The 17,931-nt window shown below is 41.7% G+C and overlaps 1 protein-coding gene across 4 annotated transcripts in view; it reads right to left on the bottom strand.

Annotated features, from left to right (window-relative positions):
- The window catches only part of ERC2 (ELKS/RAB6-interacting/CAST family member 2), a 2,271,945-nt gene that overhangs the window by 977,465 nt on the left and 1,276,549 nt on the right, over nucleotides 1-17,931 (bottom strand). For all 4 annotated transcript variants that reach the window (XM_085624647.1, XM_085624646.1, XM_085624648.1 and 1 more), the window contains one exon: nucleotides 13,454-13,589. In XM_085624647.1, the coding sequence (XP_085480773.1) occupies nucleotides 13,454-13,589 (136 nt within the window). The remainder of the gene's footprint in view (nucleotides 1-13,453; nucleotides 13,590-17,931) is intronic.

Here is a 17,931-nt window from a genome sequence, read left to right on the forward strand (position 1 = left end):
TACCCTCATAGTGGATGAAGCTACCACCTTCACCAGGAGTCAAGCAGTACGAGCACAATAGTGGCAGCATACCATGTAGTGACCAGTAGTAGTGAACAGGACCTTTTTACCCTGTGTCACTGAAGTAAGGCCTACAAGCTCATTCAACTTTCTAACAGTTTCACTGCTGTTTGCTTATCTCACATTTGCCCTACATCAGGTGGATGTGGAGTTCTGCATAGCGCAGGAGTAGTGCCTCTGTGTTAGTTGTATATGTGCCTGGAAGGGTACAGAAGAATTGAGCAGTACTGTGATATACATGTGTGGTTAGTAGACGTACTGGTTGTATGTATGGCTGAAAAGAATACATTGCATGGGAGATGCAGTGCTGTGCAGTGGGTGTGCAGAGTCAGCATGTACTGGGTTTATGCATGCTTGTGTGAAGTACAATACATGAAGGCTGAAGAGTTGTGCAGCGTGCACATAGCGAGTGGGAGTGTTGGCAGTGCATGTGTTTTGAAATAACACACCCTGGTTAAAGATAAAAAAACATTAGTGCTGAACAGTGCACGCAGACTGACTGTGTGTGCTGAAGGCATGTGTACATGTGAGGGCACAATGCGGAGGTATTAGTGCTAAACAGAAAGTGTGGTATGAATGTACATTGAGTGAATATGCCTGCAATCGTATATTGTATGGAGGACCCTGGGTCACATTTTGAGAAGCCCAGGCCTGCCTGGTAAAGACATGAGGAGGAGAGGAATCGCTCCAGACAGATTTGTGTATTGCTGCATTCCAGTGAGCTGGGTGGGGATACACTGGAGGGAAGAAAGAGACTCCCATTACAACTCAAAGGGCTGCTCTTTGATTCAGGTGTGAAGTCTGGTCCCTCCCATGAATTATGTTGTGGACAATCATCTTTGGAGGCATGCCTACTTTGACAGATCTCTTTCATGAAAGAAGATGAAAAGGAGAAGTGCCCACTTCAAAAGAAGCAGAACCCCAAGATAAAACTTCACAGACCCAGATCTAAAGTACATTTGGTGTCTGGAAAAGAATTATATGAAGGGGAGGTTGAGTACCCAAAATGTGCTCATCTGCCGAGCACCCAGATAGGATGTGTGAGAACGGAAAGTTCTGCAAGACATCTGCCTGTGACCAAGACTGAGGGAAAAGGCCGGCTAGTTTCCCTGCTTGGTGAGGGGACATCAACCAGGACACCAAGAGCACCTACCCTGGAGCCTGAAGCAGCATTGCTTTTGTGCTTGCCAAGACCAGTGTGCCCTATAAGGGAGAGGAAAGCATTTGTAGGAGCGAGTAACCCCTGTCGCAGCCAGCACGGCTTGCGGGTGGTGGGGCGGGTGCAAGGGGGGTCGCACAGGGGGCACAGTGTAAAAAAATTAAAAAATAAAAAATAATAAAATAAATAAACACTTACCTTACTGATGGGTCCCGTGTCTCTGCTCCTGCTCTCCTTTGTCGGACTCCAAGAACAGGAAGCACATCCAGGTTCCCCTGACCAATCACAATGCTGCAATGTAGCATTGTGATTGGTAAGCACCCAGGGTTCCCTGACCAATCACAACGCTGGTGTGATTGGTCTGAGCGTTGTGGTTCGACGTTCAGCCAGGGAATGGGTGCCTGGGCATGTTCTCCATGTAGGCTGTAATGAAGCCTTTTGTGCCAGAGGGCCAGCCAAACATTCAGGTGCGCTTAGAAGTGGTCAAACCACTCCTCCACTTTCCTACTCCGAGAGAAGAGCAGCCTCGCCTGCCCGCAAAGCAGCACGGAAACATAAAATGATAATAATTCAATGTTATTTTTATTTTATGTTTCCTTTATTTACACTGCTTAGAAGCAGTGGGGTGATACTTCTCCGTCATTGTGGAGGAGTCGCCACTGGGTAACCCCCTATGAAAACAGCGGGTCACCGGTGAACTTAATTTGGGCCAGTTGCAGAGGACCTGTGACTGCCAGGATTTGTGACCCCGTATACCATGAGGGGCTGCGCTTTATGTAGTGCACATAGGATATTGACTTTGGCCATGCCTTTTGTGAAATAATACATGCTCAATTAATTGCTCTTAATAAATTCCATTCCTGTGGGAGGCCCCATTGCGGAGTCCTGGAAAGGTGCTACTGTCATCCCTGTGCACAAGAAAGGCGACCAATAAGTACCGTTGAACTACAGACCAATTAGTCTCATTGACTGCATTCAGAAAATCATTTGTCAATGCATCCTTGCTAAAATACACGATTGGATAGCAGATAGGTTCATCCTTTGCCCTTTCCAGGTGGGCTTCCGATCGAAAATGTCAACTATTGATCAAGCTTTACTGTTTCTCATGACCTTTTGGCACACCGATCTCATCGGCAAGGGCAACCTATATGTTGCCTTTGTCGACTTATGTTTGGCGTCTGACCTATTACCCCACTTTCTACTTTGACAAGCACTCACTTATATGAAAATGCCACTCTTCTGGTATCACTTGTTGCTAGCCTCCAAGAGGAGAATTTGGTCCGAATAAGATGGGGGACTCAGGTAGAGTTGAGAGATAAGATTAAAGTGGACAGAGGTGTTCACCAGGGCTGTGTTTTGGTCCCCACTTTATTTTAGTTGTATATTAATCACATTATACCTTTTTTAACCCAAATAAATTCTGATGCACCTTTGTTGGCTCATAAATAAAACCAAATACTTTTGTTTGCAGATGACACCCTGCTGGTCTCTAAGACCCGCTGCTGGCCTTCAAAAGCTCCTGTAATGCTTTTTGTGTTGTAAGATCATCTAGGACAAAACAAAGCTAATGTTGTTTAATCTCCACAAATCCTACGGAAGGGGGATATCTTTAGGGGGGGAGCTCCTTGAAACTGTTCACAGCTTTACTTACTTGGGTCTTACCTTCATTAGCAACATGAAAGGGAAGATGCATCTTACCAAAGTAGTCCTAAAGCTCAAGTAAATAACGGAAGCAATCCATAAAGAGTACAAAGCAACCTATTTTAAACTTATTCGGCCTTCCATTAAACTGGATTAAGCCAGGGCATTAAGGACAGCTTTTTATGGGGCTGAATTATTGGGCCACACAAACCTCGATACACTGGCAATTGTTGAAACTAAATTTGATGAAAGATGGCTTCTCTACCTCCTAGCTCGCCCTTGGGGTCACTCTTTATGTACCTTGGCTTAAAAAAATCTTCAGGATGAAGCCGGACTTCGCCTATTGTTATATTGGAGGAGGTTATGGTCCACCCCAGAATTCAGGCATATGCTACACAATCCTTTGACTCAAATTTATAAAACAGACACTAGATTTCATCGGGGCTCCTGAACTAAGGACCCACTCAGCCACTATACCATTTGCTTCAAAAAGCACTTTCAAAAAGTTGTAGTGGTCAGCGGTAGAGGCAAAAGCCGCTGCAAGAGCAGATCTTCCTGCTTTAACTCAAGCATTTCTAGACTCCAAACCCCAGATTAGATATGAGCCCTACTGGGATCACGTGACTGTATCTTGTGACAAAAAAACGATACTTTCAATTCAGAGTGGGCACTCTGCCATTAAGAGCATTTACGAAGAGTTGGTCGGGTGAGGCTACTGATATATGCCCTGCTTGCCAGTCCCAAGCTGAGAGTGTTCCACATGTCTTTTTTGTTTGCCCCGCTTATGCCCGTCTGCATAATTCTGGCTGGGCCACATTTGTAGGCGAATATCTCATCGTAGCCACCTAGTGGCTCTACGTATACTGAGGTCAGACTGCTCGTTAACATATGTCATTCAAATTTGATAATTTCTTAGGTGCAATGAGGATCCTCCGTAGGAAACTTTTATCTTTTGATTAAATAATGATTTTTATACTCTTTTAGAATATGAAATCTGTACTTTTAATCTGTGTTTTACTACACATTTGACATTATTTATTGAGGTAGGCACTGCCTCTTGGTGGAAATTCTGGACAAGATGTTATCAGTGAGTTATCAAATCCTTTCGACTCAAGTAGTCTGTTTTGGTGTTTGCATCTTGTTTTAGAGAAGGCCAAGGCACAAAACTAGCCTTACACAATGTCAGATCATAAACCGCTAGGGTGACCGACAGTGGTTCACTGTTTGACCTTTTGGCCCCATTAGAAACTACATAACAGGATAATGTTTTACAATGACTGTCAAATGTTTCCAGTGTAAATAAAACATTTGTTGTCTGGTTTCAGGACTTTTGGAGCAACCAGCATATGCTAGTATAATAGCAAGACTCTAGCTCCTTGACTCATACCAAGGACCACACCTATAGGGCCAGCCACCTCACTTAGATTTTTGTTTAGTGTCTTTATGCAGCCATTACATGAGCTATCGTTGATAAAGGCAGGGATGAGGCCTCAATATTTAAGCTGACAATACTCAGTTTTAGCTGAGCTCGTCATGAGCACTCAACCAGTTAATGCAACAACTATACCAGTATGAGGTGGTCAATTATACGGGCCATGACGCTGAGCACAGAAATTGCCAGGATATGTGTCACTATCACATACAGAGGCTTGCAAAACACAGGTCTCCTAGAGGTGCTACGAGAAGTCAGGGAATACTGAAAAGGCACTAGAATCTCCTTGCTAAGGTCAAGTTATTCCATGCTTTAGTCACACCTCCCCTTATGGGACCTGGACTCAACAGTCACCTCAATAGGCTCTCTGGCACTCACTGCAACTGGTGTAGGGGTGGAAAGTCGAGGGAATCCAGAATCTCTCACACCCACAGGGACAGGTATTCCCCTAGATGCTGGAAGAAGAGTTGGTGCTAGCACCCATTGCACTGCTTGTTGTGTAGAAGTTTATTGCCAGAGAACTTAGCTCCAACAAAATGATATCTGTCACAACAAATCTACCAACAGCTTGACGTTGACTTTTGACCGCACAATCACTATCCAGGGGAAATACCTCCAATAAACTACCTTGCGAAAACGGGTTTTTATTCTTGAGAGTGAGGGACAAAAATTTGCAGATGGAAAGCATCATCCATATCCTTCATCACACTCAAATATCTTTCTTGTACTACCACCACTGTGAGACTACCCTCATGCTTTGCTATAGCATCTGCCGAAATTAATCATGCTAAGCACTCTACTCATGATGCATCTGGTTCCCTGCCAACTCATGCGGATCATGTAGGATCCACTTCCAACTAGAAACCAGATTTAGCACTCTATCTAATTGCAATCGCACAGCCAAACTCTGGGGCCGATTTAAATCTTGCCAGTAATGATACTCCATTGCAATGGTGATGGAGTATTCTTATGCGGTCCACCTACCAAATTTAAATGCTGACGGATCTTAGAGTTAATCATGGCATAGATTACTCTGTCTCACCATAATTAATCCCCACGCACACCCCTGTGGAGTAAGGGCTGTCGGAGGCTGGCTTGCCATTCCACCCACCTAAAATTAGATGCGCGGAATGACAGGTCAGTTTTCACTGCCCGTCACTGCCTGGAAAACCCTGGTGGTAAGGGACAGTAATAACTGCTAAATGCCCCCCTTGCCATGGGAGAGGCCTCTCATGGTGGGTGGAACATTGTATTGTTTATTTTTAAAAAGAAAAACCTGTTTTGGGATTTTCTTTTTGAAAATAAAAAAAAAGAATCTGTTTGGTACAGGGTCCATCAAGCTGACTGGGCCCTCTGCCAAACAAAAAAATGCATTGACAGGAACCACTGTCACAGTGGTTCCTGCAAATGCTTTATAAATGACCGCCAGCTTGGCGGAGCAACGGGCCAAACAGCAATATATAAATGAGGCCCTCTATTTGATCGATTTGATACCTATCAGTAAGGTAGCCAGTGTGTTATGGGCCCTGGTAAAAGGAAAAAATAGGCCCCGTGGATGCTGATTGAATTATAAAATACAGCCATAATCAGCGTTCAGTGGACGCCTCAGGCCTCTGGGTGTCACTGCATCTGATGCACCAACGGAAGCTACGCCCCTCCCTAATATCCTCCCATTATGTGCAAGCATGTCATGACTCTGTTCCCAATCATGCTGTGTTTTGGCCTCTGCCTGCGCACTGTTTTCTCTTGTAGACGAGCCATTAATATTAAGCAAACACAATTGAATCCATAAGGCACAAACGAGATGCAAAACTAGTACTGCTGAGAACATATTCATTTCTGTACAACGAGTTCAAGGATAAACTTTGGAAGTAATTCAAGGGAAAATTGGCATTTGTTCATGTAAAGGGACTTGTGCAATCTGGGGAAATGTTGACACAATACATAAAAAAGCAAAAAAAAACATCTAATTGATTTTCAGACCTATCAATCAAACCTTGACTTTTATAGGACCGCAAACAGTTTAGTGGTTTATTCCTCAAGTGAACTGTTTAGAATCGGCCTCACTGAAGGTCATTTTTGATGGTTGACTGTAGTCAAACAGATATTTCAAGAGCACTCATGGGATAAGGAAACGAATAAAACCCTTGCTTGCTTACAAAAGGAAGCATGTTTGACCAATTAGGTTTTAAAAGTGCCTATCACCTCTCTTTTCAACTTTTTTCTTTTTTGGTCAAACAGAGATTGTGAGCATGTGAAGTATATATACTTAAAATATATTTTCAGAAATTAAAAAGGTCTTCAGCCTAAGGGCTGTAAATATGTAATTCAGTATACAGCAAATACTTAGCTGGCTTCTCTTTTCGACTACCCATTCTCTGCGTTGAGATTGAATTTATTCTTCAGACTGAGCTACAACTTGAAAGACTCCAGATTATATGCTGGGTTATCCGTTCCAAGCAACCATACCTGGCCACCTTCCCTCTCTGAAACTCTATGAACTAGCCCCCACTTCAGGTCCAGCACACGGTGTGCAGAACACAATGGCGTAAATACCAATAGACCTGATTCAGGCAAAAGACTCACGAATTTTGAAGCCAAAAACTGCTTTATTTTGGCTGCCACCCACCTGAAATTGCCTCTGTTTAAGTAGAAGTCAATGGGAGAAATACATTCTCTTGGTTATTTGTTTAACCCCTCCATGCTTATGACGAGCTGAGCTCGTCATAACGGCCGCGGCCCGCCCACACGTGATAAATTTCCCGCCTGTGCGGGACAATTAATCAGTGGGCGGGGTCGTGACAAGCTCAGCTCGTCATGAACACAGCTTCACTGTGAGTCATGACGAGCTGAGCTCGTCACGAGCACAGCGGCGCCGCGGCCCCCCCCCCCCCCGCACTGTGGGGGAACTATCCCCGCAGTGAAGGGGTTAAATCTCTCACTTTCCTCTTTCTAAAAGGCTGGCATATATGAAATGTATTGCTAACAATGGTACAGCGCATGGAAACGTCACATTTCTACTGATATTACTTGACAGCAGGACCTCCCTCGATGGCATTGACCAAGGCATTCCCCTCTAACCACTTTCCAGAGCTGCTGAGATCAAACAGACAGTGCTCATGTAATACCTCCCCAGCCACTGCAAAAAACACAAATATACCAATTCCCAAACAATTGTATTCGTGTCACACGTAAAGCTTTACAAGAACCTCAGCTATTTAAAGTGTAGGTCCAACCCCCTAGTGAGAATGCAGCCATCTTATTTTTACTTGTATACAACAAGACCAAGTCATGCAACAATCACAAGATTGTATGACTGAAAGCTTCGAAAAATAGCAACAACCATAAAGGACAGGCGCAAACCTCCATAATCCTCATGCCACAGATTACCACCATCGGAAAGGCTACTTTCCTTGACATCCCACTTGACTCCCGCAGGAGTCGAGTAACAGATTTTGAAAAGTAGTGGTCTGTTAGCACTACATAGGGCTCCAGAGCCATCCTCTCTCAAGAATCCCTATGATTTATAATCATTGACACCATGAACATTTTCTGCTTAGAGAAATCCAAAGTACAGCAGTCGAGCCACTATCCGATTCAAACGGTGTACATTACCCACAAATGCATTCATAACACTGCTTACAAATACCTCCATAACATGGTGAGGGTGTACACCCCAAGCTGAATCCACTACTCATTCAATTCCTTTTGAAGAGGCTCACCGGTCACTATGTTTCCAGATGGCTTCCTGACATCTGAACTTTTAACTCTGCAACCCCCTAGATTGCCCTTCCAACTCCCTGTTTGTATACTCCAATACTGTGGTTGATGACATAGACCTGCACTTATATTGACTCCAAAATATCGACTACCACTGTATCATTAAGGTAAGCATACGTAAGATAGTACAGAGGTGGTATTTTGTTTAAAAAAAGAGAGAGGTGTGGTGCAGTAGACAGAGTGGCTTACTCTGCAGCGCGGGGCTCACGGTTCGATCCCCGGTGGCAGCTCAGCATCATGTGACTTGGGGCAATAGTTCACTTACATTGACAACATAGTGGTAGCAGACATTATGATTTGATAGAAGCGCAGGTCAATAGTTAAACTTTCAGATTGTGGTTCCCTGTTCCCTCATTGCAAAGTGTCTTGCTACTTCCGTTTTAGAAAACTAACTGAGAATAGATTCATTTCAGATCTTCATTCTCACCTCACTGACTGACAGTGGTTAATGTCTACATGTCACTGGGTTTGAGGTGTGTGATGTAGATCTCCCACAACATAACACACTTCTCACACTCTGGCAGAGGGGAGTAACCGCTAAGCCTTTTGCTATCTGCACTATTGCTGTGGCCGTGGTACTAAAAAGATTCTTCCGTGAGGCAAAAGTCCATATTGCTTCAATTATAACAGAACGAAGAATGATGTGGAGCAATGGAGGGCCAGGGATTCTCTGCTGACTATAGATTTTACCAGGGGTGGGAGTAAAACTATGAGATTTCAGTGCCAAGATTTAAGTGCAACCTTCTAATAGCGAGAGATCCCTCCAGCTGCAGTCCCTGCAGGTAACAGTGGTGGGGCGGTGGAGCCGTATAAAGGGGATTTCAAGGGACGATGCAGAGGGAAAATTAAATAAATAATACATTTTCCCTCGGTATCATCCCTCGAAATCCCCCCTAACCCGGCCCCACTGCCCCACTGCTTTTACCTGCACGGACCGTGGCTGGATCCCTCATGTCTTGGATCTACCTCTATAAGTTTTTGTTAGTTGCGACCACCTATAGCTCAAGAAATCTTACATTCTCACAGACAATTATCTCACATAAGAGTCTAAAATGAAAGGCTCCATGATTAATTGCTAAGTTCCTTTGTTTGCAAATACTAGATCTTTTTGAATGTCCATAAGTCAATAATGAAGGTCTATTAATAAGACAAAGTTACTTGGCTCCCTAAAAAGTAGAAACAAAATAAATGAAGATTACATGATTTATACACATGACTATTTGATGAAAATCCATTCTTTACATGAGCTAATATACTGAACACATTTTATTGTGGGAAACCCAAAATACACTATATTTTTCATCTTTGTACGTGCTCCATTTAGCTACATCGACAGAATTTACAGCCACAGAAGCCCCACTAGGATGGCAGTATTCCAGAGACAAAAATATATGCACATAGTAGATCCTTTACAATCAACCATATGCAAACTACAGAAATATGAAAACAAATGTCAACAAGTAGAAATGTGTATGTACTTCCTATTAAATTTCAAAATACACTCTAAACCACAGAACATTCTTAAACTTGGATATCCTGAAATGGTGCCTTTGGAATTAGACAAATCGTGGTTGTATTCCCATGCAATACATTAAAAATGACTCCCTACAATATACTGTTCTGTAATAGAATACTGGAAAACGCTTGCTTTGTCTTGGTATGTTACTTTACTGACTTATTAAATTACATCTGTCGTAGGTTGGCCAAAACCTAAAATCATTGTTAATTTGGACAAAAAATCAGTTTGACTATATGGAAAAAGTTTCCAAGTCTTATAAAAACAAAATACTCGAAGTAAACAAAGTAATTTAAAACCTTTATCTACTTGTACATTTCTATCCCTGCAGAAGCACTTAATTTGAACGATGCAAAAAGTATTTCACTATTTATAAGCCTAGGTCCAGATCTTTATTGCAGCAAAGGCAAAAAATGAGCTGGCTTCCATCCCGTGGACACAAAGCAGGCAACTTAGTAAGTGCCAAATCACTAAGCCAGAAAATTGTCACTCACAGAAAGCAGTATCAAACATTTTGCTCTGGCCTCCAATTCTGGGTGGTATTAATCTTGTCAGAGTATTAATGTATTAGAGAATTGTTTTGTAGATGATAGTGCTTTTCTCTGTTTAAAGTCTTCCATTGTTAGTTTTGCATAATAAATCAAACGACCCTGAAGTAGGAAAGGGACCTTAAATATTGAATCCAATGGGTTGCAAGCATGAGCCGTCTGAATGTAGTTATTCACGGTACTGTAAAATCCCCTTTTACCTAGTACATGTGGTAAAACGGCCCTCAGTCAGATCACCATGGCTGCAGTACAGCTAGCCAAGGATAGTTCTGAGGGTGTCAGATTTACAGCATCCATCTCGAGTCATTGTCAGGCGTCAGTGTACTCTACATTAGTTCCCTCCACTAACAAAAGGCACTAATGTATGCAAGGCCCAACTAATTTGCAGTGTGGGTCATGCTAGAAGGGCAATATTCATAAACCTGTGTATATTAAAAGTGGCTAAGTTAAATTGTATGATCTGTGCAACATAGCCACTATTGTTTGCAGCGTTGGAGCGCAGTTTAGACCTTGTCTTACCATGTAGTAAGTGTCTTAAGTTACAACCAGATCACAGCCTTGAGAACGCCCTGGGCAACATATACCAATATGGGTGAAACATATATTTACTCTGAACAGAAAGGAATACAATTGTTGAAAGCGGTAGCAAACACAACAGTAAAGACACTTTTTAAAAATTTGTTTTTGCAACTTTATATGATGTGAAACTGGCACTAGATTGTTGGAACCCTTTCAAAAAGAGCCAGAGAACCTTATACCAGCGGTGGCTCCTCTGCTAAGCTAGGGGAGCATCGCCCCAGTGCTTCCAGAGCAGTGTAAAAAGGAAAAATAAAATGATGATAACAACGCTAGTATCAGTTTATTTTTCATACAGGCTAAGGGGTATGTTAGGGTGCGGCGGGGCTGGGGTCACAGGGAGGAGGAATGGTTTGTGCACCATCAGTGCATATGACAGTTTGGCCGGCCGTCTTGGGCCGGCCAAACAGTCATGCGCACTTTAAATTTCTCTACCTGGCTGTGTTTCGCAGCTGGGCGGAGAACAGTCCCAAGGCTCCCAGGCACTGTCTGGGTGGCCAAACAGGCCACTCAGACCAATCATGACGCTGCTGTTATGCTGATGACAGCAGAGTCGTGATTGGCTTAAGGGAGCCTGTGTGCTGCGGGGAGCCAGGTAGAGAAGAAAACAGAGGAGGGAGAAGCTGCAGCCGTTTTCCAGTAAGTGTTTTTTCAAAGTTCTTAATCCACCCCCACTCCGTAGTAGCCGCAACTGCCTTAAACACTTTTAAGCATAGCTAGATTAAGGCCTGATTTGGAGTTCTGTGGACAGGTACTCATAAACATTACAGATATCCTATTTGCCTTATTACAAGTGCATTAAATCCTCTGGCATTTGTAATAAAATGAGCATGATATCTGTCACATTCGTGACAGAGTACCTGACCACCAAACTCTTAAACAGGCCGCTAGCGATTTGCCCAGAATTACGGTGTTTTTATCACAGGCAAGGGTTTAAACCTACCTTTGACTCCAAAGTCAGCTACTCCAGCCTCCAGGCCACATCTACTCACTTTTAAGACAGGGATTGCCTCTCAATAATTGAATTGTTCCAGAAACAAATTGCACACTTTTTGGCGATATCCAAAAATCTCATAGCCTGCTTTCGAAAGGTAAACTTACACATCTGTGTATGTTTACGCTTTTTCACTATTCACAAAATTGCATTGTAATAGTAAGTTAGTTTACGCGTGCAGAGTCCACAGTTGAGGGGAGAACTCTGTACACAAAAAGATACCCATGTCGAACTAACCGTGCATAGAGCAAAAGATGCATGTGGATGTTTGTGAACCATACCAATCAGGCACAGGCTGATACTAGCTAAAATTCAGAATAGGAACTTTATCATTGACAAGCTCCATGAGAGTAAAGTGTGAAATATTCCCGCTCTCACAAAAGTCATACGAATAGTATGGAAAAAATATTTCCATTTAAGGAAGCAGGAGGAGAAAATGCAATGAAGGGAAGGAAATGTCACTCAAAATTGGTGGGTTTACATGGGAAAAGGTTTTCTATGTTAGAAAAAAGTAGAAAATTGACTAGTTAGTGCATTGCACTAGTGCTGCATATTTTCTATTGCTAAAATAAACATATGTATATTTAGTTTTGTGTGACAAAATGGAATTCGCTGATGTTGTATAAGAGTTATCTTGCCACTATCGCAGGTTTCCTGGCCTAATTCTGGGATGTTCTGTGAATTCCCTAAAGTGTTAAACCTTCACCTATGAGAGGGTATAACCCTGTAGGAGACTGCGGATTTATTACTGGTCTTCAAGAATTGGGTCATTTGTTTATAGCAGGCTAGAAAAGTGAATGTAGGAAAAAGTGCCTCTTTTTGTGTAGGCACTCCCCATTTGTGTGGACTGATGCTGCTGTTATTTTTAACTCTGTTCACTGGGGTACCAGTTTTTGTGCACTCATGCCTAAAACATGGTAAACCTAGCTATTTCCCAATTGGCATACACTGCAAGAAAATCCATCAATGACAAAGAAAGTTAAAAAAGGGGGGCGACCTTTGTATAATTTGCTTTCACGTAATCATGCGAAATTCTGGAAAAATAACTCAAAATTATGACTAACTACACAATATGCTAAACTGGCATTTGGTGCTGCATTTTAGGTTGAAATGTCTTCTCCTGCTCACGTTGGATGTAAGGATGCCTTTCACAATAAAATATTGTGCAAAAAACCAAAAGCACTTCATGCTACAGCCACTCACACTTTGTCGTACGTATTGCTCCTGAGCATTTGTGGTCAATTTTTTTGCATGAATGGTACATTTGTGGTAAATTTATACCATAAATGACACGTAATTACGTGACGCAGCGAAATAGCAGAATTTCAGGCATTTCGAACAACATAAGTAATCTGAAATTACCCAAATTACACTAATTACGCTGCATAATGCAAATTTTGCCTCGGCCTGGTTAAATGTCACCTGTGGGTTGCAGCACCTATTATGCCATTCATCAGGAGAAGGAAAGCATGGCTTCGGGCCTGCATGTGTAGCATGAATCCTGCAGCTTTCAAAACTGCAGGAAGACCTGTCAAAATAAACCCTTTGAGAGGATGTACTATACATATAATTTAGTTCAATAACTCCACATGTGTTGTATCGATTTGTGGAACACACATGCACACCCAACTTAGACTGTGCGCCTTTCTTCCAAGTTTTCAACAGCTCAATATTTTGCAGAAAAGAATATATTGCTTTAAGCATTGGTCAATTGTTCACAACTTTTCTGTGCTGTGTGGTCGCTCACCTGAAGGTGCTGCGAGTTGTCCGTCATGTTATCATCTCTTCTGCGAACATCATCCATTAACTGAGCATTTTTCTTCTTCTCCAGCTGTTGATTGTGCTTTAAGTTGGTCACTTTCTTATTTTGATCTTTCATGTGCCTGCAAATGCATGTATTTCAAATTGAGTCACAGTGTAAAACTATAACTTTCGCGTTGAAATGTGGACGCTCACTGAATGCACATTAATTTAAATATAACATATTGGAAAAGTAAACTCTAACCATTTCGAACATGATTTGAATCTTAAGACGATCAACATTGCCAATTACATTAACGTTATCAACATATTACAAAGGTAGGTTTGTGCCTATTCTGAAATATAACTTTCGCAACAGCAAAATGCATAATTTCAAAAGAACAAGAAATTATTTCTCAGCAGTTCAGTTGTCTCTTTGCTTTGTTCATAAAATGTGGAAGACCATCTTGCAAACAGTCCCTGTGTGAGAATTGGTTTTCTGTAAGATAGCTTTGGCTGAGGCCATTTTTGAACAGGTACTTCTTTTCTGCCACTCTACAGTCCACCCTCATATACCCTTTGCAAATGGGTGCTGCATGTAGAAAACATAAACCATCCCTCTAGCGACCCATCCAACGTCTGTCCATCTGTCCACTCAATCTTGCTGCTAGCTGGCTAGCCATGTTGGCATTGGCACAGTTCATTTTAAAGCCATGCATGTCTTTACCACACATTCTGCCTTCTCTGGTCTATGCTGGCCCAGCCTCTAATACTCTGCCTGCTGTCTGTGACACCCATTTGTTTTGACAATGACACACAACATCCTTGATGCAGCTCTCATTGATTAACTTAGATGCACTCAAAATACCCAGTTTAACCCAGTTCTATCTTTTCAGTATTCTGGACTCTTCTTTGATAGAACATTGGAATGTTGACAGCTCTATTGAAGGCAATGGAGCAGCAGCGGGTGATGGACACTGATATAGGCCTGCTGTTGTCAACTTTCCAATGTCCTAATCTACAGCCTCTGAATCTCTATCTCCCCTACCTCTCTACAGGCCATGTGGATTGCACAGGGGAAAAAGAGAGGTTTAGGCTGTGGAAGAGGTCACAGAGCGAGTCTTCCTTTGTCTCACCTTCTACCATCCACAGTGTCACAGGAGGCGTAAAAGGAGAGAAGGGAACATTTTCCTCAGCTCCTGTGTCTCCCCAGGTTCTCCGAATATTAACTTATGTTGTGGACATTCGCAAACATTGAGTTATGCAGTTACAATTGTTAGCTATCTCCCAAATATGTCTGGTGTAACATGTTCATAAGGAGTGGTAAGGTGTGCCAGTCAGCCCGCCTTTTTAAAAGGTATGTAGAAATAGGTGCAAGCTGAGAACAAATATTTCTTTAAGGAAACAGTCTAATCAAAATCAATTCACAATTCAACAATGTTCAGGTGCTTGTTTAATGTACACATTTTATATTATAGCCAGGGAAATTATAGTAAGTGACCTAGGTATGTAAACACCATACACTAAAATGTGTATGCAGTATACTTTATGTGTCTGTCATATTTACGTGCACATGAGCAAACCCTTATACAAATGCGTAACCATTATTAAATGAAATGCCTCAAAATATATACGTGCTTTATGCAGTGACGGCCCGTGTAGGGCGTTTTACCGGGCGGTGACGTGGCGCAAAGGAGGGGCAGGGTGGGGGGTTGCAAAATGCGGCAAACGGCCGATTTCAGGTAAGTTATGAAAAAAATTAATAAAAACGAATTTCGTTGTGCGCGCTTCATTGCATTTGGCGATGCAGCGCGCGCGCAGCGAAGTGGCATGGAGTGCAGTAGTGTATAGAGGATTGTTTCAGAGTAGAATGAGGTGGCGTTGAGTGGAGTAGTGTAGAATAGGGTGGAGTGGAGTGGTGCAGGGCAGAGAGCAGTGGCATAGAGTGGAGTGGTGTAGAGTGCAGTGGTGCAGAGTAGATTTGAGTGGAGCAGAGTGTAGTGGCAAAGAGTGCAGTGCTGCAGAGGGGCATAGAGTGCATTAGCATAAAGTAGAGTGATGCGCAGTAGTGCAGAGTAGAGTGGCATAAAGTGCATGGCGTGGTAGTGCAATGCCATTAAAGAAAATACATGTTCAATTGAAATGACCATTACATTTGCACAGACATACAGTTTTACTGATAAACGTATACAGCACATAAACAAGAATTTATAATAATGTCATCACCTAGTGTATTGAATTCTTTGAATTGTATTAAAATATTTGTTTCCACAACAGTTCAGAATTACAAAAAATGTATTTGTGCTCTCCCAATTCCGATATATTCCGAAATGTCTGCACAGGTCATTACAGGCATTTAAACTTTGTTGTGTGCTAGTGAAAAGCTTTTCACAACATGATTGTCACAAAAATTATCTCATAGGACTGTTTACAGAAAGGGAGCACTTAGTAGGATAAAATAAATAAGGAATGCTCTTTGCGAGGGAGGGACTCAAGCTGGGTAGCCTAAAACAGATAAAGCCAGTAAATAGAAAGCAAGCATATGTGAGTTACAAACAACAAAGCCAAAGGTATGCAATAGGCAGAATGCATTCCTCCGGAAGCTTTCCAAATATCCCCAGGATGTCTTTAGCAAACCAGACTGTCGCCGTGTCTAGTAGGCTTTGGCCCAAAAATTTCCAAGTGGATTAATCTTTCTATCCAAATAATTTAAACCTCTCTTATTAAACACAGTTGCAGTGATAGATCAAATGCTGATTCCATATAAGAATAATATTAATTCTCTGACTTTGTGTGAAAGACCAAACAATGGGCCCAAGGTGGTATATTATTAATTCTTGATACCCAAAGGAGGACGATTGACAACCACATTGTTACATCAGTCAGTGGCTCCAGGACTATGGCCACAGTGGCCTTTAGTTAAAACTAATGTTTCCCTTTCATTCTAAATGATAGCTTCCACTGCTCTTTCCACTTTTCAAGTCAGTCTTTGAAATGCTCTTCAATGGCCTCCCAGAGAGATGTCTGCTTTCGCAATGTGCTGCCCTATATGTGACCACTTTATTTGATCACGATGTACTTCTAGAGGCACAGCACTGAATATGGGGCCATATGTACAGAATTTAGGGATTGCGAGTTTCTAATTATGATTCTTTGTGAATCACAGTTAGAAAGGCACAATTCCTAATATACAAATATGTAATAGCGTTTCCTAATGAGGTCGCAATAGACCTACCTCATGAATATTAATGCGGTAGGTCGCAGTTTGTGACTCATTAGGAATTGCAGCCATCACAGGGATGGTGGCTTGCTGAGGTCTAGCAGACCACCATGTCTGTGATTGTGTTCTAATAAAGAAATCTTACTGTGAAAAATGCAGCCCATTTTTCTTAATTGAAAACGGGATGCATTTAAAGAGAAAAAGATTAAACGTTGAAGTTTTATTTTTTAATAGTAGGCAGTGGTCCGACTGCTCCTGAAAAATATTTGTGTCAACATTCACAAAGTGGAAGGGTTACCATGGGGACACCTTCCCATTTATGAATGTTTACAACCACCTTTCAGGTGTTGGTAAAAATGAAGATCTGTTTGCAAAACATTCATACATACCACTGTGAATCGGTATTAGGCTGGGATGCCCTATACAAGTCCCTTTCAATTACCAATTCTGCAACCTCAAAAATGGTATTTTGTAAATGGCCCATGGAGGACTACACATTTTCCTAAAAATATTGTGGCCAAAACATTGGTAACCCAAATAGTGTGAGGGAAAGTATACCTAGATAAATATTGGTTTATTAGATTTAACAATATCTATGTTCATTTGGGTGTGTGGATGTGGAGTTAAAAGTAGTAAATCTATACTTGCCTTTAAAAAAACTTACCTACATAGACTTAGCTTCATGAGTTGTTGAGGAGCAACATTTAGGCCATGATATATGTTTGTAGGACAGTATTTGTTTATTCGATATTCTGGTATGGAACCACTTTTGTATCTCCCCTGATGTAGACAATCTTGGGTTCTGTCACCTAGATATATTGAAGATAATAAAGTCTTCTCACCATGCCTACTGAAAACATCTGCCACCATAAGCTAATTCCTTTAAAAAGTGAACCCATCAAAAATGAAATTACACTCAAAGAGATCCACCATATTCTAGGAAAAACTGACAGTCCTCATGGACTCAGAACTCTCATTTTCCCCAAAATGTCTCATCAGGAAAACAAGTGCTTTTTATTTTCCTAGGCTCTAAAAGTAGAGCATATCATTTTTCCGTTTTGTTTAGGTGGTGAGGTGGTGCCTGTAGAATATATATATTTTATATATATATGTATATATATATATATATTTATATATATATATATATATATATATATATATATATATATATATTATCTACTGGCGGTCACCAGTAGATAGTTATAGTTAGGACCGAGTTTCCATAGGAAATCTGAAAATTCTATTTTGAATAACTTTGGCGCCGG

The sequence above is a fragment of the Triturus cristatus genome, chromosome 9 (genome assembly GCF_964204655.1).
Source record: "Triturus cristatus chromosome 9, aTriCri1.1, whole genome shotgun sequence".
Taxonomy (NCBI): domain Eukaryota; kingdom Metazoa; phylum Chordata; class Amphibia; order Caudata; family Salamandridae; genus Triturus; species Triturus cristatus.